At 50.3% G+C, this 25,108-nt stretch overlaps 1 protein-coding gene across 4 annotated transcripts; it reads right to left on the minus strand.

Moving 5' to 3' along the window:
* Nucleotides 1-203: 203 nt before the first annotated feature.
* Nucleotides 204-24,984, minus strand: LOC122366460 (MRG/MORF4L-binding protein-like). 4 transcript variants are annotated; one of them, XM_043338751.1, is made up of 5 exons: nucleotides 24,906-24,984; nucleotides 18,101-18,305; nucleotides 4,374-4,495; nucleotides 3,508-3,667; nucleotides 204-3,223 (listed from the first exon to the last, which is right to left on the minus strand). In XM_043338751.1, the coding sequence occupies exons 2-5, from the start codon at nucleotides 18,201-18,203 to the stop codon at nucleotides 3,081-3,083; spliced, it is 528 nt and encodes a 175-aa protein (XP_043194686.1). In that variant the 5' UTR covers nucleotides 18,204-18,305; nucleotides 24,906-24,984; the 3' UTR covers nucleotides 204-3,080. The 4 variants fall into 4 exon arrangements, with proteins under 4 accessions (XP_043194686.1, XP_043194687.1, XP_043194690.1 ...); XM_043338752.1 differs by lacking the exon at nucleotides 24,906-24,984 and adding an exon at nucleotides 24,746-24,899; XM_043338755.1 differs by lacking the exon at nucleotides 24,906-24,984 and adding an exon at nucleotides 24,447-24,731.
* Nucleotides 24,985-25,108: the final 124 nt, after the last annotated feature.

A 25,108-nucleotide genomic window follows, 5' to 3' on the forward strand; every position in this document is an offset into this window, starting at 1 on the left:
ATGTCGGCATTCCCCGCAGATGACGTCGTCGCCGAATGCTGATAAAGTTTCAAGAAGCAATGCTAGTTTTTTTTTTTTAGTGTGAAACACTGCTTTTGGGACGGTCGACGTCCAAAGTTGTTCATCATCGCCTGGTTTTACGATAATAGACATTGTAGCTTGCATTGATACTGATACATAACTTAATGAATAATTTCCTGAAATACTGACATTGATCCCGTCTATTTTCCATTCAACTGTGTTCATGATGACACGTCCTCGTTATTTCTCAGGACACTGCTCTATCCTCTAATACAGACACCAATGGAGAGCGGTTCGGAGGCGCACGGGCCGCCGCTAACAGGGCAGGCGCCACACGCGCCCCGACCGCAGCCGCTGCTGCATGCGGCACGCGGCACGCGGCGTGCGCGCACCGCCAGCACACCCGTTGGCCGCTCCAGTGGCGTCCACCGACCAGCGCGGCGGGAGCGTAGCAGCCAGCCGCGCAAACAATACATTGGCCACGGACCGGGCAACCACCGGACCTGGCAACCACCGGACCGGGCGGACCACCAGCACACACTGTCCGACAGCACACACTGACCAACAGCACACTGACCGGCAGCACACTGTCCGGCAGCACACACTGTCCGGCAGTACACTGTCCGGCAGCACACACTGTCCGGCAGCACACACTGACCGGCAGCACACTGACCGCCAGCAGTAGCACACTGACCGACAGCACACACTGACCGACAGCACACACTGACCGGCAGCACTGACCGGCAGCACACACTGTCCGAGTCCGACAGCACACACTTACCGGCAGCACATACTGACCGGCAGCACACACTGACCGGCAGCACACACTGACCGGCAGCACACACTGACCGGCAGCACACACTTACCGGCAGCACACACTTACCGGCAGCACACACTGTCCGACAGCACACACTGTCCGGCAGCACACACTGTCCGGCAGCACACACTGTCCGACAGCACACACTGTCCGGCAGCACACACTGACCGACAGCACACACTGACCGGCAGCACACAATTACCGGCAGCACTGACCGGCAGCACACACTGACCGACAGCAGCACTGACCGACAGCACACACTGTCCGGCAGCACACTGTCCGGCAGCACACACTGACCCACAGCACACACTGACCGACAGCGGACACTGTCCGACAGCACACACTGTCCGGCAGCACACACTGTCCGGCAGCACACACTGTCCGGCAGCACACACTGTCCGGCAGCACACACTGTCCGGCAGCACACACTGTCCGGCAGCACACACTATCCGGTAGCACACACTGTCCGACAGCACTGTCCGGCAGCACACACTGTCCGACAGCACACACTGTCCGACAGCACACACTGTTCGGCAGCACTGTCCGGCAGCACACACTGACCAACAGCACACTGACCGGCAGCACTGACCGGCAGCACACACTGACCAACAGCACACTGACCGGCAGCACACTGTCCGACAGCACACACTGACCGGCAGCACACACTGACCGACAGCACACACTGACCGACAGCACACACTGACCGGCAGCACACACTGACCAACAGCACACACTGTTCGACAGCACACTGTCCGACAGCACACACTGTCCGGCAGCACACTGTCCGGCAGCACACACTGACCGACAGCAGACACTGACCGACAGCAGACACTGTCCGGCAGCACACACTGTCCGGCAGCACACACTATCCGGCAGCACACACTGACCAACAGCACACACTGTTCGACAGCACACTGTACGGCAGCACACACTGACCCACAGCACACACTGACCGACAGCAGACACTGTCCGACAGCACACACTGTCCGACAGCACACACTGTCCGACAGCACACACTGTCCGGCAGCACACTGTCCGGCAGCACACACTGACCGACAGCACACACTGACCGCCAGCACACACTGACCGGCAGCACACACTGACCAACAGCACACACTGTTCGACAGCACACTGTCCGGCAGCACACACTGACCCACAACACACACTGACCGACAGCACACACTGACCGACAGCAGACACTGTCCGGCAGCACACACTGTCCGGCAGCACACACTATCCGGCAGCACACACTGTCCGACAGCACTGTCCGGCAGCACACACTTACCGACAGCAGACACTGTCCGACAGCACACACTGTCCGGCAGCACACACTGTCCGGCAGCACACACTATCCGGCAGCACACACTGTCCGACAGCACTGTCCGGCAGCACACACTTACCGACAGCAGACACTGTCCGACAGCACTGTCCGGCAGCACACACTGCCTGACAGCACTGTCCGACAGCACACACTGTCCGGCAGCACTGTCCGGCAGCACACACTGACCAACAGCACACTTACCGGCAGCACACACTGACCGACAGCAGACACTGTCCGGCAGCACACACTGTCCGGCAGCACACACTATCCGGCAGCACACACTGTCAGACAGCACACACTTACCGACAGCAGACACTGTCCGACAGCACACACTGTCCGGCAGCACACACTGTCCGGCAGCACACACTATCCGGCAGCACACACTGTCCGACAGCACTGTCCGGCAGCACACACTTACCGACAGCAGACACTGTCCGACAGCACTGTCCGGCAGCACACACTGTCCGACAGCACACACTGTCCGGCAGCACTGTCCGGCAGCACACACTGACCAACAGCACACTGACCGGCAGCACTGACCGGCAGCACACACTGACCAACAGCACACTGACCGGCAGCACACACTGACCGCCAGCACACACTGACCGGCAGCACACACTGACCGACAGCACACTGACCGACAGCACACACTGTCCGACAGCACACACTGACCGGCAGCACACTGTCCGACAGCACACACTGACCGACAGCACACACTGTCCGACAGCACACACTGACCGGCAGCACACTGTCCGACAGCACACACTGTCCGACAGCACACACTGTCCGGCAGCACACACTGTCCGACAGCACACCGAGCAGACGGTCTCCGACGGGCGGACACAGCCGGCACCGCACACACACATACACACACAGATGGAGAGGCGTCCTCGATCAGGGCGCCGCCGCGCCGCGTCCGCCTCAAATGCGCCTCGTTCGTTTTGCGGTCGGAGTGCTGGCTGGGCTGGCGGCCTTTCCAGCGCTGTCGCGCGCTGCCCTCTTGGGCGCTCTCCGCACAGAGTCGCCGGCGTCACTTCTCCGCTTCTCGCGCGTGGAGCTGCTACCTGCGGGCGTTTGGGGGGGGGGGGGGCGAGGTGGAGTGCTAAGTCGGGTGACTGGTGCTGTGCTCCCTGGGCCCGGTCCGGGCTCTGTCGTTTGGACGTTCAACTCTGAGTGAGTGGTATCGCGGTCAGCCCGAGCTGGGTAGTTTCGCTGTCAGCCCGGGCTGGGTAGTATCGCTGTCAGCCCGGGCTGGGTAGTATCGCTGTCAGCCCGAGCTGGGTAGTACCGCGGTCAGCCCGAGCTGGGTAGTACCGCGGTCAGCCCGGGCTGGGCGGCCGCCACTCACCCGTGTCGTCGCGCGCGCGGCGGCGGCGCGGCTCGTCGCGGTGCTGCTCGGCCGTCTGGTCAGCGCGCCTCAGTCGCGCCGCCATGAGCGTCTCGAACTCGTCGGCGGGCAGGTCGAACTCGGTCTGGCTGTTGGGGAACGGCAGCGCCTCCAGGTCGTCCTGCGCGCCCACCGACACCCCGGTCAGCTGCCGGCGCCGACACACAGCAGCCAGCCACCACCACAACGCATTCACCACCGCAGCGGCCGGCGCTACACCAGTTCCAAAGTACAAACATTCCAGACAAACTCTGCAACTCCAACCAATGAACGGCGACCTTTCACTGACCGTTAGTTACGACAGCAACGCAAAAACATCTTTTTACAGCCCGGGAGTTTTACTTCTTTCCTTTTCGCCCAGATCAAGACCAAACCTTATCACATCACCCGTCAGCGATGGAAGTGCAGTGCGATTTCAGTAGAAGGAACGCGCCCCGGCGGCCGCCCGTCCATTCGTGCCTCATCCGTCCGTCCGTCCGTCCGTCCGTCTGTCTGTCCTTCCGTCCGCGCCCCGTCCGTCCGTCCGTCTGTCCGTCCGCCCGTCCGTCCGCCCGTCCGTCTGTCCGTCCGTCCGCCCGTCCGTCCGTCCGTCCGTCCGTCCGTACTCGGTCCGCGCCCCGTCCGTCCGTCCGTCCGTCCGCGCCCCGTCCGCCCGTCCGTCCGTCCGCGCCCCGTCCGTCTGTCCGTCCGCCCGTCCGTCCGTCCGTCCGCCCGTCCGTCTGTCCGTCCGTCCGCCCGCGCCCCGTCCGTCTGTCCGTCCGCCCGTCCGTCCGTACTCCGTCCGCGCCCCGTCCGTCCGTACTCCGTCCGCGCCCTGGTGGCCGTACCAGCGCCGACATGTCGTAGAGCTGGTTGAGACGCTCCCAAATGGCCGCGGCTGGTACATCCTGCTGCACCCGCGAACAAAACCGCTCCAGAATCATCAGCATCTGAAAATGCTTGTTCACCCCTGAAATGTACGGAAAGTGATGTTAAGGCTAGACAACAGTCTGCATGCCTGTACACATTCAGCTGCAGTGCTGCTGTCAGCAAAGACTCGTTTACCCTATTGGATGAAAAACTGATGTTGTCATGTTGCACATGCAACATGGCATCCCCTCTCTGCTGACAGCGGCATGGGCTAACGAGCTGTGCTGTTAGGAGAAAGCAGGGGTGCGCTCAGGCCTTTCAACGTTACGAAATTTGGCGACATTTGCGCCAGCACTGTCAGCACCGTGAGCATTATAAACGACAAACGCAGTAATCTGACCAATCAGCGTAAGTCCATACTCGACGCTCATCGGCTGATAAGAAAGTGACGATTTGAGGGGCCAGAGCGTTAGGGGTAACCTATAGAAGCACGAGTGGTTAAGTTTAGGTCTTAATTTTGGTAGGGGAGAGTGGGGTAAGATGCCCAGGGTGGGAAAGACGCCCCACCCCCTCTAGCGGGGAAACAAAGAATCGAACCTGGAAATTAATGTTCTTAGCGTAAAGCAGAAGCCTGCCTTGTTAACTGCACAAAAATTTGCGAAGCTCAGTGTGGCAACGGCTGGCTGGTGATTGCATGTTTTTTATTTGCTGCTTTCAAAAAATATTTTGGCGTCAAAACATTGTAAATATCAAAAAAGGTAGATAATTTTTGCGTCCCTTGCTATAGTCGTGATACATTAACATGCGTGTACTGTGTCCCAAACAGTTTGTTTCAGGGTTAAGTTTTAAGGCTAACAAATTGTGCTGATTTAATGTTACTTCGGTACCTTGGGGTAAGATGCCCCCTGTCCTGATGGGGAAAGACGCCCCCCTAAATCCGTAGGCTGTCCTTCAAGCAGCCCGTCAAATCATGTATTACATACTTGTGATGAGAGACAAAAGCCGATCTGGGACTATTGAGAGTCCGGTACGGTCGGGTGCTCCCCATGCCGGTCTCTCGGCCCACACAGCGACTTTTTGGGCGGCTTCTGACTCTGAGAGCCCTCACGACGGCCTCTGTGGGCCCCATTATTGGTTCTATGGCCCCTCACGACATCCTTTGAGGGCTCCCACGTTGGCTCCACGGGCCGCGCTGGCATCTGAGGTCCCCACGATGGGCTCGAGGGCCCTCAAGCATCATGAAGACCTATAAGGGCCCCACAGTGGTCTCCGAACGCCACCACGGAGGCTTGCTTGGCCACGCTGGACTATGATGGCCCTAACGATGACCTCTGAAGCCCCCTACGACTACTTTTGAGGGCCCTTACGATGACGTTTGGTGTCTACTGCAGGCTCGAAGGGACTACTGATTCGTTCAGGCGATTCACGTGCCTATTTATGTCACTTTTAGTGCAGGGGGCATCTTACCCAGCGCCAGGGGGCGTCTTTTCCACCCTGTGGGGTAAGATGCCCCCTTTCACTTCTTCAGGAAAATGCTTGATAGCAAAAAAAGTTATCATATTTCAGGCACGAAAGTGTGATATTTTTGGAGAAAAATGATGTCGGCTTCCGTTGAAACTCCAAGTTTTGGCTATCCGATCGTCATTTTCGAATAATATATGACATAGTCAAACCCTGGGCATCTTTCCCCACTCTCCCCTATTATTAAGGCTAGTCTGATAAAAAATTGGCTCATTTATGAAAACTGCCATTCATTCCTCTACTAATCCAATGAATTTCTTTGTTTTTCCTGAAGTTATTCGTTGAAAAAATGAACTATTAGATGAGTACTCAATACTCATACCAATGTTGCCCCGTTACCAAGGCAGCCTGAGGTTGTTTGGCCACCAGAGTCGCGGCTAATAATTTCATTTTTGTCGCCACTTTTTCGTCGGGAGCAAGGACGTCGCGAACGTTCTACCTGGTTCGCATAGCCCTGGGAGCAAGCAATTACAAAAGGGTGCAAATCAAATATCCCACGAAGTGACACGTCTCAAAAGCGTTACAACAGTCTTTTCACAGTTAATATAACACCAGTAAAACGCCTTTTAGGGCGACCAACGGAGCGAGCGAGAGGGTGAGCCTTGCACGTGCGAAATTGCGAGGGGTACCTCCAACTAGCTTGTGCACTGCACCCTATTAACCGGTCCCTAGTCATGTGCCAACTTTGAGCGCAATCGGCCCAGCCGTTCTCGAGATCTGGAAGCGACACCCTGCACGTGTGCACGTGCAAAATGAGTCATAACTGACTTTTGCACTGCACCCTACTAACCGGTCCCTAACCATGTACCAAATTTCAGCGCAATCGGTTCAGCCGTTCTCGAGATCTGGAATCGACCCCTGCACGTGCGCACGTGCAGCAGCACCCCAACTGTGGCATATGGATATGCATTGCCTCGTGGGTGCCTACCTACCTGCCAACTCTCAGCGCAATCGGCCCAGTAGTTACGGAGATATTGCAATTGTTACAAAACGGACACCTCTTCGTTTTGCACGTGGCACGTGCATAAGGGGTCACCCACATGCATCGAGAATAGTCCAATACTTGGTAGAAGGAATGAAGTTACCCTATAAAAATTACCGCAATGAAATCGGTCGAGTGGTTGCTGAGATATAAGCCTCGCAAAAGCGTCCGCATGGCTGGCCGGCCGCTCATACCCAGAAATTTCCGTTAAAGTGACCGTCCCACCCTAACATTAGTTTTGAGTTCATAAAGTCTTTCTTTTGATGGAATCAAAAGTAATATAAAGTTTTATGTTAGGCATGACACGACATTCATGTATTAAATTCAGACCGGTTTCGAATCACAAGTGACAAGATTCATCTTCAGTGACAACACTCTTTTCAAATTGATACAGGACACATACATATTCAAACCATTGACCTATAATAAGTAGGTACTTATTATAGGTCAATGATTCAAACACACCTTGATCATAAAATATATCGCACACGCACATGCAATAGTTCGAGTTCAGCTTCGCATTAGAAAACTGCCTAATGCAATTAAAAGTACAATGACGTACACAACGAAACAGCTACATAAAAGTACCCAGCTAAGCAGTGATATGTAGTGGATACGCCGAGGACATGTCGTTGATTTGCGGCCTCAGACGATGAATATACAACGATTCCAGAATTCTTAAATCAGGGAATGTAGGTACTGCTTCTACTCAAAATTTGAAAGTCGTCTATCCCTAGTGATGATTGACATGACAAGGCATGGTCTCTGATGGATGATGCTGAGGGAGATGACAGTAGTTGACCTGTACGATGTGACTTGCCTAAGTGCTGAGCTACTCTGGTGTACCTACAAGCGTTGGTAAGTGGAGCCAACGTATGACGCCTGGCATGAGGCGCAACTATATTTGTAAACCACACCAGAGATGCTCGACTTGGGCAGTCTATCCTTGTAGCGAAACATACATCCTATGGTTAATCTGTTACGTAATACTATTTTTTGGTTCAAACAGTGGCGTAGCCAGAGATCAGCGAAAGGGGGGGCCATGGTGCTCGAGGGGGCGACTTTTTCCCTTGAGAGGGGCGCCATTGTCAGCTAGTGACAGGGGTGTCACAGTCAGTCTGAAATGTACCGTCATGTTCATGCATGATTTACTAGGTGTTGCAAAGTACATAAGAACCAGCTTTCGCTGATTTTCATAAAATCCAATTAATGCAATTTGCAGCCTAGTGTTTTTTTATCAAAAAGCCTTGATCTAGATGAATTTTTAGCATGCTATAGGAAACGAGCTCAGGCTACGGACATTTTTTTTTTCTCAAAATACGCATCCATGCGAATTCGAAACGGTAAAATAACTATACGTTGATCGATAGGCAAAATCTTTATTCTTTGCAAAAAAAAGGAAAAATATACGGGCTCACTCTCTGATCCGAAATGACCTGTGGGCTGCAGCCTGTAGTCGATCGGGGTTGCCGTGTTTAGAATCTCAGAGCGCACGTATGTAGGATACACGCTGCGACTTATTGCCTAAATTGGAATCAAGGAAATACTTGAACATTTAAGACCATGAGATCCACCATGAGATCCCAACTCATTGTCATACCAGCAGTGACTGCAGTCAGAGGCGACCGAACGCTGACATACGTTCTGGATTTTTTCTCCACACATCACCTTAACAATTCGATGTCTAGTGCGTGCAGCCCCTACTTGTGGACATGCATGACTGCCTCCAATAACTGACTGCCACTAGCCTCCAGAGGGAAACAGCTCCAAAAATAACAGTTTTTATTAAAATCGTTTTCTGCAATAACTTTTGACTCAAGACAGTGATGACATTTATTTTGCCAGCATCGTATTCCTCTCGTCAAAAGTTCAAAACGCGTCGAATGAACTATACGTTGACCTTGAAAGGTCATTTTGAAAATTTGACCTCAGGTCAAGGTCATGACCTTGACGGACAGGGTCATGCTGCATATCACCCGATCCGTATCGTCGAGCTGAACACATCTGACGTGTTTTCACCGCTTTAGCACGTCTCTATCAAAAGGTATAGCCAAAAAAATGCTGGTGACCGTTCATGACCTGAGATGACCTCAGGGGCACACAGAAGGGTCACAGGTGCATTTTATCGATTCAGTGTGTTATGTTTACCTATGAACCGATGTTTGAGAGGGTTTTGAACCACATTCGTCCAAAAGAGGCTCATTTCAATTTTCTCCAATTGACTTATACCTAATGGAGAAGTCGCAAAATTGACCTGACCTTAGGTCATAGATATCAAAAGTCCGAGATAAACATTTTATACATATTGTTAGTCTTATCAATCTCTGAAAGTTTCAAAAGTGATCGTTCCGTCGGTGTGGCGTACGCTGGGGCGGCACCGCACTGCTAGGCGGGGGCGACATCACAATAATGGGCGGCAATGCGCGGGGGGGAGCAGCACTTGCATTGAGGGGTGGCATTGTACGGTGAATGGGCGGCGTCGCATTGAGGGGCGGTATCGCAACGAGGGGTGGCACTAACGAGGCTGCCTTATAAGAAACGCTTGGCACATCCTAGCCCAGCTCGGCGCCGCCTGGCTGCTGCATCTTGAAAAGGGTCCTTGGTGTCGATGAGACAGCCCCATTGTCAAATAATTACCTACCTAGCGTCAGTGGTTTCGGGGGGGGGGGGGGCGCTATCGATCTTGAATGGGGTGGGGCGACTGAAGTCTCCAATCAGATGGGCGTCAGTGACTATTGGAGGGCGGCAACGAACTTGGATAGGGCGAATGTGATCTTCAGAAGGGCACCGGGTGATCTAGAGGGGTATAATGCTTAGATGGGGTCACTGCTGCCTTCAGTAGGGCGTCGGACGCTCTGAAGGGGCACCATTGATCTCGGATGATTCGACTGTTATTTTCAGAGGGGCACCAACCAGTGGTTTCAGAGGGGCGCCATTGATTTAGGATGGGGCGACTGAAGTCCCGGTTTAGGTGGGCGCCAGTGGCTCTTGAGGGGCGCTAGCGACCTTGGATTGATGGGGCGAATGTGATCTTTAGAGGGGCGTTGAGGAGCGCCATTGGGCATGGATGGGGCCGCTGTTGCCTTCAGCAGGACGCCGGACGCTCTATGTAGAGGGGCGCCTTGAACTTGGGGGGGGGGGGGACTGTAGTCTTAAGGGGCGTTGTCTCGGATGGGGCGAATATGATTTTCAGAGGGGCGCCGGGTACTCTAGAAGGGCGCCATTGGTTTCAGAGGGTTGCCATCGATTTCAAGATGGGACAGCTGTGATCTCCGTTTAGATGGGCGCCAGTGACTTTTGAGGGGCGCCAGCGACCTCGGCTGAGGACGACTGTGATCTTCAGAAGCGCACCGGACGCTCTGGAGGGGCGTCATTGGGTTTTAATGGGGCGACTTAAGTCTCAAGCGGGACGACTTCAGTCTCAAGGGGGCGCTAGTGGCTCTCTTGAGGGCGCTATTGATCTCAGATAGGGCGACTGTGATCTTGAGAAGAATGCTAGTGCTTTAGAGGGGCGCCAGTGGTTTCAGGGGGCGCCATCGACCTTGGATGGGGCCGAATGGGGCAGCTGTGAACTTCAGAGGGGTGCAATCAACCTTAAATGGGGCGACTGTTCCGTTCAGGTGGGTGCCAGCGGCTTTCAGGGGCGCCATCGACCCTGGGGGTTCGGAATACCTATTCTGGTTTCCGGAGGGGCGCCCTTAAACATTGGGGGGCTCAGGTCCTATTTGGGGGTGCCCTGGAGAACATTGGGGTGTCCAGGCACCCCTAAAGAGATATTGAGTTCGATCCCTGCCTGCACATCGCTTTTTAATTCATGTTCCTTCTGTAAAACGGCATCAGCCTAGTCGGCGCTAATTGGGGCGCCATCTGGGCGGCTGGGCGGAAAGGGGGCCATGGCCCCCATGGCCCCCCCTGTCTACGCCACTGGGTTCAAACTTCAAATATGGGTAAAACTTGCTGAGAACTTCTAGAACTTCTTTTTGCATTTTAATGGACTGTTCCCCAAAGTATGGGAGCACTAAGTATCACAAAATCTGACGCGGGTCGAATAAAGGAGCGCGATGTTAAGACGGAACCGTCCCGCCCCGGCACAGTCTACAGTTCAGGCGGCGCGTAACGGCCGTCGCCGGCAGCCGCGCCGCCGCGGCGGCAGGATGCTTACACCGCATTACTAGAAAAGGTGTGAGCCGATTTTCTTATTTCTTGCACGAGAAGATCCGCAATTCAATCCTTCACAGGTAGCCAGAATTCCACGTTAATATCATGTTTTCGGCGCGAGTTATTGGCGAAAAACAGGATGGGTGAGCAGCATCCGCCCCCCCCCCTTCCACTGCGCATGTTATCCCGCGCCCTGCTGGGGGGAGGTGTTAGGAATACCCCCTTAGTGTGTGTGTGTGTTTTTTTTTTTTGTTGCGAATATCTTAAAAAAACGGCGGCGCTGGCACACCTTATTATACATCAATTCTACACATGTAGTAAAAATTTCAGACCAAGGTCATTCAAGGTCAGGTCACCATGTCACTTTAAGTGACCTCACCTCATAAAAAGTTTCAATGCCTGCCATAGCTACACCGAGTGACCGGTCGCTTTGAAACTTTCAGCGATTACTAAGAGCAATGGTGTGTACAAAATGTAAATCTCAGAATTCTGATATCGATGACCTAAGGTAAGCTCAATTCATAGACCCGGGAACAGGGGGGCAGCGGGGGCGCTTGCCCCCCCCCCCCCTCCCAACTTGAGAGCCGAGGGGGCGGCGCCCCCTCAACATTGAGGCGGTTATATAGCCTTGATTGAGGCAGCGTGAAAGGATCTTTCCTCCCTTTTCCGGACTTCTTTCCTTCTTGTTTCCTTTGTACATCTATAAACATCAACACACGGCATTTTCCTAGCCATCTGAACGGTTTCTGCTGATACAGTATCGATTTGACAACATCTGCTTTTGTCATCCCGCTTTGGTTTGGCCTGGCTTTGGCCATACGTTTGGCAGGCCAGATTTTATACTGGACCATTTTGAGTCAACTTTGAGAAATACATAACGTAAAACGATGGTAAACTCGTTGCTATAGGTATAACACAGTTTACCCGCTCCGGGTGTGAGGGAGGGATGTGGGGCAATGAGTACACTGACGTGGCGCCCTCGGAAGGCCGGTATGGGATTAAAGCTCAGCGACACTAAGGGCTTGTGTGGTGCCTTCGGTTATCGGTAGCACCCTCAGAATCACCGGCGTAGGGCCCTCAGAGCCGGCGGTAAGGGGCCTTTACAGAGTAAAGGCCCCTTTTTGTAGAGGGTGGGCCGTGGGGTCGCCATGCAGTTGCCGGTGTGGGCGCTCAGAGGTGCTAGTGTGATTCTCTCAGAGGCGCCGGTGAGGGTCCTTACAGGCGTGCTTTGGGCCCTCATAGAGGCTGGTGTGGAGCCGTTACAGACGGGTGTAGCCTGTGGGGTCTTTAGAGGCAGAGCTGCTGACGCGAACCCTCTACAAGCCGGCAGGGGGTTCTCAGTGACCGGCAAGGGGCCCTTAGGCCGGCAGAAGAAGTCTTGTGGGGTCCTTAGAGACCGGCATGGTACTGTCAGACGCCGGTGGGACCCTCAGGGCTCAAGAGTCACCGGTGTGGGGCCTTTAGAGCTCAGTCACCGGTGTGGGGCCCTCAAAAGTCACCAGTGGGTGGCCTTTAGATTCGCAGGTGTTGACTGTTGGGTCCTCAGAGCCGCCGACATAGAGCTTTAATAGGCACTGGTGTAGACACTCAGAGTTTGGGGTGTGAAACGCTGAGACACCGGTGTGGGCCCTCATAGGCGCCGATTAGGGCCCCCACAGTTGTCGTTACGGGGCCCTCAGAAAAATAAATGTGTGACCATCACAGGCGGGAAATGCCCCTAGAACTGGCCCCTCATAGGCCGGTAAGAACTCTCAGAGGCCAGTAACGGGCCTTTGGAGACCACCGAGGGGCCCTTAAAATCTGCAACAGGCCCTCAGAAGTCGGCATGGGGCCCTTATGGTTATCTTAGTGTGGTTATTTAGGGCCCATGAGGTGCTCTAACGAGCCCATGGGGCCCTTCTGAGTCGAAATATAGCCATTGTTAGCCCTCAGCAGTCAAATGGCGCCGCAAGCCCTCTCGGACCCGAGGGTCCCTTTGAAACCGATGGTGGGGGGGGGGGGGGGGTTACGTGTCCCCTTAGACCCCTAGCTACGTCACTGCTTCATATGCATCATGTTAGGTATTTTAGGCTTGCCCCCCCCCCCAACTTGAAAATCGCTCCCGGGCCCCTGGCTCAATTTTGCGACCTCCCCGTTGAGTCAGTGGGAGAAAATTGAAAGGCGCCTCTTTTGGACGAAAGCCATTATAAACACTCCCAAACACTGAATTACAAGCAACTACTGTGAACGTCAAACCGCGTGGGACGCGACTTTTTCGCAATAACTTTTGAATGCGTTGCCTCTCAAGAACGAAACTTCGGCAATGGACGTTTCAGACCCCGGCCTAATTTTTATTACTAAGGTTTTTCAATGTCCGATCAATATTTAGGGCACTTCCCGTTCACTCGTAATGTTAAATTTTGCTCCTGAAACTCTCGGTGAGCAGAGGCTACTCCACAAGGGGCGGAGCCATAGTGTGACGTTGGAGCTAAGCTCCGCCTCGGCTGGCCGTTGCCTGAGGCGCTACCTGACCCGAGACCGGTCAGTCGCGTACCGTAGGGGTTGGTACGCGGTGCTTCCTGCCAACACACCCAGCCGCATGGCGTACGTTATTCATGCTTGCCCTAAGGGCTGCAAGAATGTATTTGCAATGCGCCTCTTGTCGGTATTTGACCGTGAAGGAAGCCGCGATAAACTGCTCATCAGCCTAAAACGGTAAGAAAGTGATCAGTCTCCTCAGTTCGTAACTCTTCCGTTCGTAACTCTTCCGTCCGTTTGCCGCCCAAACGCCGTTGACAAAGGAAGTGGTCGAGCGCGGATGCGCAATGGTGTCGGCAACGCCCTATGTTGCATACTGTTGAAAATAAAACCATGTTTCATCTGACCCCGTGTTTCAACTGGCCCCGCTCTCCCCTATTGTCATTCAGAAAGCCAATATAGCCAATTTATATATAATATGCCATGTCAATATAATATATTAAAGGAAAAGGGCCACCTTTAACATGGGGATTGAAACTGAGATAGCCATCTTGTAGCCCGTGTCCGAAAACCTATCTGTCTACCTCCTTACGGCCGATTTCGGCCTCCATTCGCAGTTATCGGCAATTTTAAAAGAAAATACGCCAGGAATGCGTCCTTATCCCAGGAATGCGTTCTTATCCGACAATACAGCCACCCGCGGCGAGGCTTTGGCTTTTTACCAATCAGCTCCAACCAGCTCAGCTTTAACCAATCAGCTTATCTGACACAATCCGACGAGTCTGTCTTCTGAACGCTGATTGGCTTGAGTGTGACGTCATCGCTATGCCATCATACAGTAGGTGCCGTAGAGAGTATCAACATAGTACCAATATGTTAAATAGTTTTAAATACTTTTTCGCGAATTGTGCACTTCTGGCACCAGTTTTAAAAAGAAAATGAAAAATAATAATGTCAAAATGAAAAACAACGATATCTTCATATTTCACGAAGGTGGCCCTTTTCCTTTAATATAATATAATATAATAATAACAATATACATATTATAATATAGTATAATATAAAATGCCAAGAAGCCAATATAGCCAATTCCAAAATTTTGCTCGTGAAGGGTTCTATAACGGAATGAATCCTATAGTTGCATTATTTTTTTTTTGAAACGTTACATCACAATTAATTATAGCATTATACATACGCTATATGTAAACGTATCATATGCTAACATTTGTCATTAATTATGATATACATATTTTGGAACCTTGCTTGTTATGCCCTTAATGTATTGTTGTTGTTTTTCGGGACAAGCCCTAAACATAATGTATTTTGTGTGACTGTTTTTGCCATTTCCCGTTCCCGGTGCTGCATCATTTTATTACCTGCAATTGATTCGTGACGATTTTTTGCAGGCCTTATGCGCGAGCGGCGGAGATTCTGGGCATGACGGAGAGCGGTGTGAGGACGCTCGTCAAGCGTCAGCGAACATCTGGCGCAGCAGCACAGCAGCCGACACCAGCGACCACCATCGACAACTTCACCATCGGCGCGATCCGACGTCACGTGTACGCACGTTTCGCCAACAAGGAGTTCCTGACAGTCGAGCGTCTACTGGATGGGCTGACTGCCGATGGGATCCTGCGACCAGGTACCTCAGAGAGCACGCTGCGTAGAATCCTGCATCGGATGGGGTTCCGCTACCGATCAACGCAACGAAAGATGTATGTCAGAAAGGAGACGTTGGACATCGTCTGCCGCCGCATTCAAGCTCTGCGCAAACTGAAGCAACATAGAGAAAACGGGCATCAAATCGTGTACGTTGATGAAACGTGGTTTACCACAAGGATGTGCCACAGTCGGGAGTGGGTGGACAACACCCAGGCTGCCACCAGTGCGACGTACAGCCGCCAGGTCCCACCGGGAGACGGTGAGCGCTTCATCGTGGTGGCGGCCGGATCCGAGGAGGGGACGATCGACGGCTCGTTCCTCAGCTTCGTCTCCAAGAACAGGAGTGGTGACTACCATGGGGAGATGAACAGTGAGCTGTTCATTCGATGGCTGACGTCACACCTGCTGCCGTCGCTGAGTCGGCCGTCAGCGCTGGTGCTGGATAACGCTCCCTACCACAGCGTGCTGACCGAGGAGAGCCGCTGTCCGACGAGCGCCACCAGGAAGGCCGACCTCATCAACTGGCTGACCCAGCGCGACATCCCGGTACCGCCCGGCGCCACCAGACCTGAGCTGCTGCTGCTATGCCAACAAAACAAGCCAGAGCCTCAGTTCGTCGTCGACAACATCATCCGCGAGTGGGGGCACGAGGTGGTCCGTCTTCCTCCGGGACACCCCGAGCTGAACGCGATAGAGCAGGTCTGGGGGTGCATGAAGCGCCACGTACGGTCGTCTCTACGGAGATTCACCCGAGCCGACCTCCAGGACAGGCTAGAAGAGGCTCGTCTTCTCGTCACTATGTAGTGAGGTGTGGGCCGGAGCAGTCCGTCGGTCCAGGAGCTTCGAAGACGGCTACTGGACCACGGACAACATTCAGGAGAGCATCGACCGCATCATCATCACCGCTGACGACGACGACGACGACGACTTTTCGTTTGATCAGGAGTCTGATGATGACGTAGACTAAATATACTCTTTGAAACATGCTACTTGTTTTGGTACAGGGTATGAATGCTCAGATGGTGTTTGTGGACATAACGTGCATGGCGAATGATGGCTCAAATATCTACCTACATAGAGTATTCTCTTTAGAATGGACCGAGTGTTGACTGTTCGCACTTCCATCAATGAAATATTTTCTTCGACTCGCTAAGAATGTCACCCAGATAGGAAGACTATACGCGTACGCCAAATATTACGATGATTTAAGAATAACAGAAAATAATTAAATGATTATTTAATAAGTTTGTCAACGTAATTACGTAAATGAGATACATAATAATATAATATATTTACACAGTCAAGTTAATTTTCTTAATTAAAATTCTAATTTTAGGATCTTGTAGATATCAAACCGCCAGGAAGGTTAGTACACTTCGTGTTATCCTGCCAAGCCCCAATATGCCCCAACTTAAATGTTTCCGTAATGCACCGGTACGCATAGCCGGAGGGGAGCCGGATCCGCCGGAGCCGTCATATTTTGCCCTGAGTGGGAGCCGGAGCCGGAGCCGTATTGCCATTTTACTCGGAGCCGGAGCCGGAGCTGGAGCTAACTCAAATGTTCAAGGCTCTGCATCCCTGCTGCTAAGTCAATAATTCGTATAGTTAATTTGGTAAAGGGCCATGTTGAACAATCTCGGTTTTTTTCTCGGATTAAAAAACCTGGTAAAAGGCCATACTGAACAATCTCGGTTTCGAGATGTCCGCCCATCTGAGACCCGACGCACACAGCATGCAGAACCGGTTCTGAGTGAGGATCGATCGACAGATGGCAGTCGTGTCTGAACGGTAGATGGCAGGGAATTCGTAGTTAGTAGGCGGGGCTTCGCGAGCAGCCTGACGATAGCCGCCATCCGGGCTGATATTTCACTTAGCATTACGAGTGAACGGGAAGTACCCTAAATATTTATTTGACATTAAAAACCTTAATAATAAAAAATTAGGCCGGGGTCTGAAATGTCCATTGCCGAAGTTTCGTTCTTGAGAGGCAACGTATTCAAAAGTTATTGCGAAAAAGTCGCGTCCCACGCGGTTTGACGTCCACAGTAAGGCACACTGAACATGAAAATGGTATCCGTGACCCCTGTTTATGCCCCTGAGGTCATCTCAGGTCACGAATGGTATCTAACAGTTTTTCACGAATAACTTTTGATAGGGGCATGCTAAAGCGATGAAAATGCCTTTGATGTGTTCAGCTCGACGATACGGACCGACTGATACGCAACATGACCCTTTTCCGGTCAGGTCATGACCTTGACCCGAGGTCAAATTTTCAAGTTGACCGTTCAAGGTCAAGTAATAGTTCATTCGATGCGCCTTGACGAGAGGAAAACGACGCCGGTACAAGTAAGCTCGTGCAATGCTTGAGTCAACAGTTATTGCAGAAAAACTGTTTTAAAAAAACGTCTATTTTGGCAGGTTTTGCCCCCTGCAGGCAAAACCGTTGGCGCTAGGTCAAATCTGTGAGGATTAGTCAGAAATGGCGTTAATAAGGCTATCGAATGCGCTTTTCCGCGGCGCTGTAGCTCTATTGGTTCCCGAGTTATGCGTTGGCTTCTTGGAATTTGTCGACATTTGACCTGAAAATGGACGAAATTTTGCCTTCAATGACCTTTAGTGACCTGACCTTTGACCTGACCAAAAAAGTGACCGAAGTGATTTCGTCATTAGTTTTGGCGCTCTTTCGAACACCGCCTTCCGCGTATCGCTACTTGGCCCAGGAGCCAAGTTAGAAGGGGGGTGTTCAAACACCCCCCCCCCCAGCAGGGCGTGGAAATCCAGGACCCCCCGCGGGGCGCGGGTTGTTAAGCTGAAGGTACAGTGGACTGCACAAAGGAACTTTTAATCGATTACATGAAAAAACAGCTGGTCAATGTAACAATAGTTGTACCTACCAGAAATGCTAGCGTAAGATTCGTCACTTACCAACCGGTTTATAGCCAGTCATAGCATCAAACAGATGAATTTCAGTTTCGGCACTCCATGAGAGACTGCGGCTGGGGGAGTGCGGCCGGCGGTCAGCAGTCATGGCAGTGACCAGTGTCAGGCTGGCCGGTGCTGCCAGGAGAGGACGACTGCTCACTGCAGCGCCGCCACTCGAAAACGCTCGCTGCTGACCCTCTCACCGACTCTGGAAACAGTGGTGTACAAGACTTTTCTCACTGCGTCGTAGCCATCATTGTTTCGCCAAAAACAAAAATAGTTCAAAAGCTATGACACAGTACTTGCTACCCCAAACATGTTAAAATTGTTCATATATAGTCCAAGCTGTCATCGGATCGGCCTGATAGCATCAACAATGAGTCAGTCCTAAACTGAACCACCCCGGCTGCTATAGGTAAGCTATAACCCACGAGCCGCTAGGGGAGGGGTGGGGGGACATTAAATTACCCCCTTTACGTAGGAGAGACTGGGGCACATCTGTCACTTTTTACAAAATGGCTATCGAGCGCACACTTTCAACAGGTGCAGTTTGATGCTTCCCTGGCATATTCCCTACAGCAAGAGCTTCAAATGCGCCGCTGGTGTTCCGGTTATACCTCAAGTGGTTTCGACGCTAGAGTCGGTTATCTGTCGATGCGTCATCTGACAGAAAGTACCCCATATACGGGGCACAGTCTGTCAGCAATGAGGCACATCGTTTTATCATCTCGCACCATCCACTGTCTCTGGAATGCTTCATTTCAGTGTGTTCCACTCATCCTCGTCCATTACAAATTACAATGTCTAGAAACCGACAGCCATATCAATTGATCCTGACACCGAATTTTCTCACGTCTTCTATCACTCGCCAGGAATGCCTATTTCTAGACACCTCCAGGGGGAGAGGGTTGGGTGAAGTGTGAACCCTCTTGCGAATTTTCGAACCAATTCATGAATGCACTTGTGCTTTTCAATGCTCATCTGCCACTATTGCAAATTTCCTATGTTGATACGTATTTTTAGGTGTTATTGCGAGTGCACAAGTCCACTAAAGCAATGCTCTGTCTAAAATGGTAATTCTGATGACATACTGTTTGGGTGTGAGTGGGGCTGGGGGGAGGGGGTCCTGTCGTATCCAATTGGCATATAAAATCAGCACTGCAATGCCAGTGCAACCTCAACCGGCATCGCGCACCTGCACGTCCCACACCGCGTGACGAGCAGCGCGCACCTGCACGTCCCACACCGCGTGACGAGCAGCGCGCACCTGCACGTCCCACACCGCGTGACGAGCAGCGCGCACTCACTGAGTTCGTGGCCCCTGGGAGACAGGCTAGCCCTGGCGGGGCGGCGAGGGGTGGCCATCCGTGATCCAGCTCTGCTGCGGAGCGGGCGATACGGCGGCATGCAGATTCTGCCAGGGACAGAATCTGCCCCGGATCGAGTGACATAATGGGCCCCACTCGATGAAAATCAAAATGTTTTGCTTTTTTTGACTTTATGGACAAAATTATCTTTGGCATAATACTGACACTCATGACTGCCCGAAACAGTATTCAGTCACCATCACGCTATCCGAATAGTCATGAACTAGCGTCTTCTTCTAGTCAAAAAGTTCAGATTTGCGTTGCAAAATCAACTTTTCACATTTTGTCAAATATGAATACAGGTAGGTACGGTGTTGTATTGATAGTATTGAACCTTGGCAAGCAAAAACAAACATCTCAAAATACAAAAGCATACCTGCGCTCGATAGTTCTCGAGAAAACCCAGCTGACAGGATGTGTCTCATGACGGAATCTGCCCCATTCTCCCCTATAGTGTGATATCACCAAAACCTGAATTTGCCACTTAATGTTAAATTTTAATAGTTGAACAGTTGAACCTAATCGACCATTCCCATTACCCTTTACCAAACATTATTTGGCTATATTGTTATACTCGATGTCAAGACTCATCAACAGCTATCAATTACAGTGACTTACTGCGATTATTTGGCGTTGCATGTCTAGAGAATAGGCGTAGACGATATGACATTATGTTTGTTGCAAAATTGTATAGAAATCATACCGATTGTGCAGCCCTTTAGCCCATTTCCCTCTAGGTATTTATCGCACCAAGGGCAACGAGAAACACGTGGTGTCTTAAAGGGACTATCCCACCTTCTAAAATGTTGTTAAAACCAGTTAAATTGTGCCCGACTTTATAGATTGGATGACCAGGAACACGGTTCTGGCATTTATTTTTCATTAAACATCTTAGGCTTCCCATATTCCAAACACAAACTTTCAAATATGTGACGTCACAGCCCAAAAGTACCTCCTTCCCCAGGCCACATTACTGTCATAAAGCTGATTCTTTTTACTGTTTAGGCACCACAACAAAGTTCAGACCAAGTTTAAAGCGATTTTTCAACGAACAAACCCATTTAAATCAGAATGACTAAACGAGGTGACGTCACACTAACGGTCGCTCCATGTTGAAGATAGGGCCTTGTGCTAAATGTGCAAGGCCCATTTTCAAATGAAGGGAACGAATTTCTTCAACACCAAGAGGCCGCGGGGGTTGCAACCTAGATAGATAGTGGTTTCTGAACCTCGCCGCAAACTTGGCTATCTCAACTCAAACCCCATGTTAAAGGTGGGATAGTCCCTTTAATGTTCCATTTGCGAGAGTAGACGCAGTACAAACGAAACTTTTTGTTAGAGCACCATCGTTTGTTAATAAGTTTTTGTTTCAGTGTACTGATGCTGACGTATTCCATGATTCTTAAACCCGCGCCCCGTAGGGGGGGGGGGGGCGAGACGGCCCCCCCCTGTCCTTTTCCGTCGATATCTTCTGAACGGCTGGAGATATCGCCACCAAACTTTCAGGACCCCTCCGGGCATCAATTTTACAAATTGTGACCAAAAATTTTGCCAGAGACTATGATAGGTTGGCCACAAATGACGTCAGAATGACGTCAAATTCTGCCATTTTCGACCGAAAAAAGACCTTCGCGAGAAGAGCTGTCAGGCCTACAGCTTTGAAGATACAGAAAAATGATCAAGACAAAAAAGGTGTACATAGAATGGACAGGGCTACAAAACCGCTATCTCAGATTTGTGAAATTTTTGAGTTTTGACCCCCAAAAATCAAAAATGCCAAAATTTTTGGATATATTAGCCAAAAAAATCCAAAAAGTTTTTGAGTTTCGAAAAAACGGAATATATGTAATAGTTCCTACAGTCTTCTATCTACATACCAAATTTCAGATCGATATCTCGTTTTTTGGCCAAGTTATAGCGAAAAAACTGTTCAAAATGATGACGTCAAATTTTCAAACTCAATTTTTGACAGTTCTAGACATCGTAGAGCAAAACAAAGACCAACATTAGACTCCCCGTGACGAGCTGCATCGAATCGTTACCCATTTTATGCAAAAATATCAACTTTGAAATTTGACCTAATATGACCTGACCTTGACCTGACCTTCACCAAAACGTGACAAAAGCTGGCCGTTAAGGCTGCCTGACCCACATAATCGCATTTGTCATGTAAAATGGACCATAAAACACGCATCACACGACACTTTCATATTGTGACCCCTAGGGGCCAGGGACCTGACCTCTGTGACCTGACCTGGTATCAGTGACCTCAGATAGCGAAGTATGTGTTTGACGAACAATGTACCATCGATGGTTTTCAATAACTTACCAATTTACTCGATTTCACAACACATTTCTTGGAATGCCTGTGAACGGTGAAAATCCGACCTTTGACCTGACCTGTGACGTCACCTGTTTGACCTCGGTCAATGAAATTTAGTCACAAGGTAATTCCCGGGTGGGGCTATCGAACGCCTTTTGAATTTTGAAAATCGGCCGGTAAATTTCCGAGATCTTAGGGGGGGCCGAAACGCCCCCCCCCTACGGGTGGTAGGGTCCGCCGTTAGCCCTACGGGGCGCGGGTTAAGGGCACTTAGGGCCAATGTGTCAACATATATAAAAGCATATTAAAATTGTATCGTAGTTGCATTGCTCCTGTCAATGTGTTTGTGTGTCACATTTGACACATTTTCAGTGCTTGGACACTTGAAAGGGCCCATGTATGCCTCAGCCTGTTATCCTTGAGCCCAAATAAATAAATAAATAAACCAGTAAAACGCCTTTTGGACGAAGAACGAGCGAGCGAGATAGTGAGTCCTGCACGTGCGGAAGGGCAAGAGGGTACTTTCAACGGGCTTGTGCAAAGCACCCTTCTAACCGGTCGCTAGCGGTGTGCCAAATTTGAACGCAATCGGCCTAGCCGTTTCTTAGATCTGGAAGCGGCATTCTCCACGTGCACACGTGCAAACGGGGTCCAAACTGACTTTTGCACGGCACCCTACTAACCAGTCCCCTACCGTGTACCAAATTTGAGCGCAATCGGCCCAGCCGTTCTCGTGATCTGCAAGCGAGCCCTGCACGTGCGCACGTGCAGTAGCACCCTAACCGCAACACATGGGAATGCATTGCCTGGTGGGTGCCTACCTGTATGCCAAGTTTCAGCGAAATCGCCACAGTAATTACCGAGTTATTGAAATGGGAAAAAAATGGCACCTCTTTTTGTATTGCACGTGCAGTGGGGGTCACTCACGTAGATCAAGAGTATCCGACCTTTGGTGGAAGGGATGCATCTACCCTACAAAAATTACCGTAAAAGACAATCGCCCAAGCGGCTGCTGAGATATGCGCCTCTAAAAATCACTATATTTGCAAAACAGCTTGAACACCCTTGACTTTTCACGTGGCACGTGCCACGACGGTCACTGAGATGTGTTAAAAGAAGTCAATTACGGGGTAGAAGGGATGGGGCTACCCAGCAAAAAAGACCGCAGGCCATTCGGTCCAGCGGTTGCTGAGATATAAGCCTCTCAAAAGCGTTACAGGCCGGGCCGGGCCGCTCATACTGAGATTTTTCCGTTATATTGAAGACTTCGCTTCGCTCGCTGCGCTTGCTCGCTCGTAATACATAAATAAGCCAGCCTTTCGGCCCTACACCACCATTTAAACTCAACTATTTGATTTACCATTGCCTGTATTCTGTTATGTCTCCCACGACGTTGCATACATAACTAAAGTGGGGATGTTTGGCAAAATCGCTGTAAAATGATAATTGTTTGATATTTTTGGGTCATATTTCTTCAGGCTCATCACTCATGTGCATTCGACCAATGATATTTGACTTACCAGTTACCATTGCCTGTAATCTCTCCCAAGGTATTGCCTTCGGCACTGCACTGCTTCGCCACAACAATTTGATATTACTTTCCATAGTGTATTAGTGCTTTTTAACTTGTTTAATGTGCATTGAATAACTATCAGCTATGAAATCAGGAGACCAAAGGATATCATGTAATTTGCTTCTTACTTGGGATTGCACCAAAAGTAAATGGCAAAAAATATCACCGATATGAGCATTTCTTCGACCGATATGGAGGGTTTGAATGTGTATATGTCGGAAATATAATGTAAATATTGATTTAAAACATTAACAATTTCCCGGAAAACGCCATGTTAATTTTGTGTTTTAAATATGAGGTTGCTGTGCATAAATCACGTGCAAACTGCTCGCAGACAAAACAAACTGACATTTTTGCAAAACGTCGCCGTCGTCGCCACAGCCAAGCCGTAGCAGCCCTTGCAGGCCCTTGCAGCAGCCTTGGCAGCAGCATTCACTTGGTTATAGATGAAAACATGTGGTGAAAAATCCTAATAATCTTTAAAACCGTAGTGTATTATCTAAAGTTTCTGAAATTGGAATTTCAACCCGATCAAGAAGACATCAGGACTTGCAGCTGAACGAAGAGAGCAAGTGTGAATTAATGCAAGGAGCCGAACAAACGACTCATGTTTATAAATATATATTTCTGGCTGCAGTTGGGTTATTATTTATGATCATGTGCTCTTTCCTCTTCCCCAATAATCAAGTCCCAACTTTTTTCTTTACCTCACAAATAACCCTCTTTACACACAATACTATACAGAAATGGGCAGTATTGCACATTCGTGATAATAAGTCACGACATAAAATTGTTTTAAATACACTTAACATCACTTTTCCGTCGTGCAAGAATATTTACGCACTCAACTTTGCAATTTAAGACCACTCGTGCTTAAATGATTATTTAAGCACTTGTTTATAAATGAACTCCCCATGTGGTCTTAAATCCAAAGTCTCGTGCATAAATATTCTTACACTCTGGAAAAATGACAACATATATTATCACTCCTTTTATGGTTATCGCTCAGCCCATTTTCATGACATCATAATCTTTTATTAGATTAGTCTTTCTTTAGATAACCTCCCTGCAGTTTGCCCGACTGACCTTAGGACTATATGCCATAGCCGCCTTGCTATACCCAACAGCATTGACATTATTGACCTTATTACTGGCACGAAGAGTATTTACATAGATGAATAATAATAGGACAAATGCAGCCTGCTGGGGCTTTGGGCTGCAGCAAGGCGGCATCAGTATATATAGGGCCTTGAGAAAAGCTACATGGCTGCACAGTGCTGGCTAAGGCACCGAACCTACAAGAATTGACTCCCACAATAATCTGAAATAATATAATATGCTACAATTTGTGCTACGGTCTCAAGATGCGTGCTCTCTATTTTTACCTTCCCCGAACGTCCACCGCTGTGTAACGGCCACTTGCACTGAACTCTATAATTGTAATGGCATGGATGAATAGGTCCATGAATTTACGTCAAATTGTTTTAAATTTCGAAAAATATGTATGAAATAGTTTCGTTACACATAAATGACAGTGAAACTTACCGTTAAATTCATTAAATTCAAATTGATGTTCGGGCTGTGGTATAGGGCTGTGGCAAGGCAATGGGATGCAGGGGGGGTCTGTCCCTTTACCGGGCCATAGGAGGAAAATTGCTACCAAATGCTGCCAATGTGACGTCACTGGGATGGTCGAAAGCTGATTGGTCGCTGAGATTCAGGCGATGCTGTCAATTCTGGCGCACCGG

This window comes from Amphibalanus amphitrite, unplaced genomic scaffold, assembly GCF_019059575.1.
Source record: "Amphibalanus amphitrite isolate SeventyFive unplaced genomic scaffold, NRLGWU_Aamphi_draft 000808F_arrow, whole genome shotgun sequence".
Classification (NCBI taxonomy): domain Eukaryota; kingdom Metazoa; phylum Arthropoda; class Thecostraca; order Balanomorpha; family Balanidae; genus Amphibalanus; species Amphibalanus amphitrite.

Excerpts from the sequence above, each read along its gene's own strand:
- LOC122366460 (XM_043338751.1), bottom strand. The coding sequence starts at position 18,203 with ATGACTGCTGACCGCCGGCCGCACTCCCCCAGCCGCAGTCTCTCATGG. Across the intron at positions 3,668-4,373 it reads TCTACGACATGTCGGCGCTG|GACGACCTGGAGGCGCTGCC; the intron begins GTACGGCCACCA and ends GTGGGCGCGCAG. Across the intron at positions 3,224-3,507 it reads CCGCGCGCGCGACGACACGG|GTAGCAGCTCCACGCGCGAG; the intron begins GTGAGTGGCGGC and ends AAACGCCCGCAG.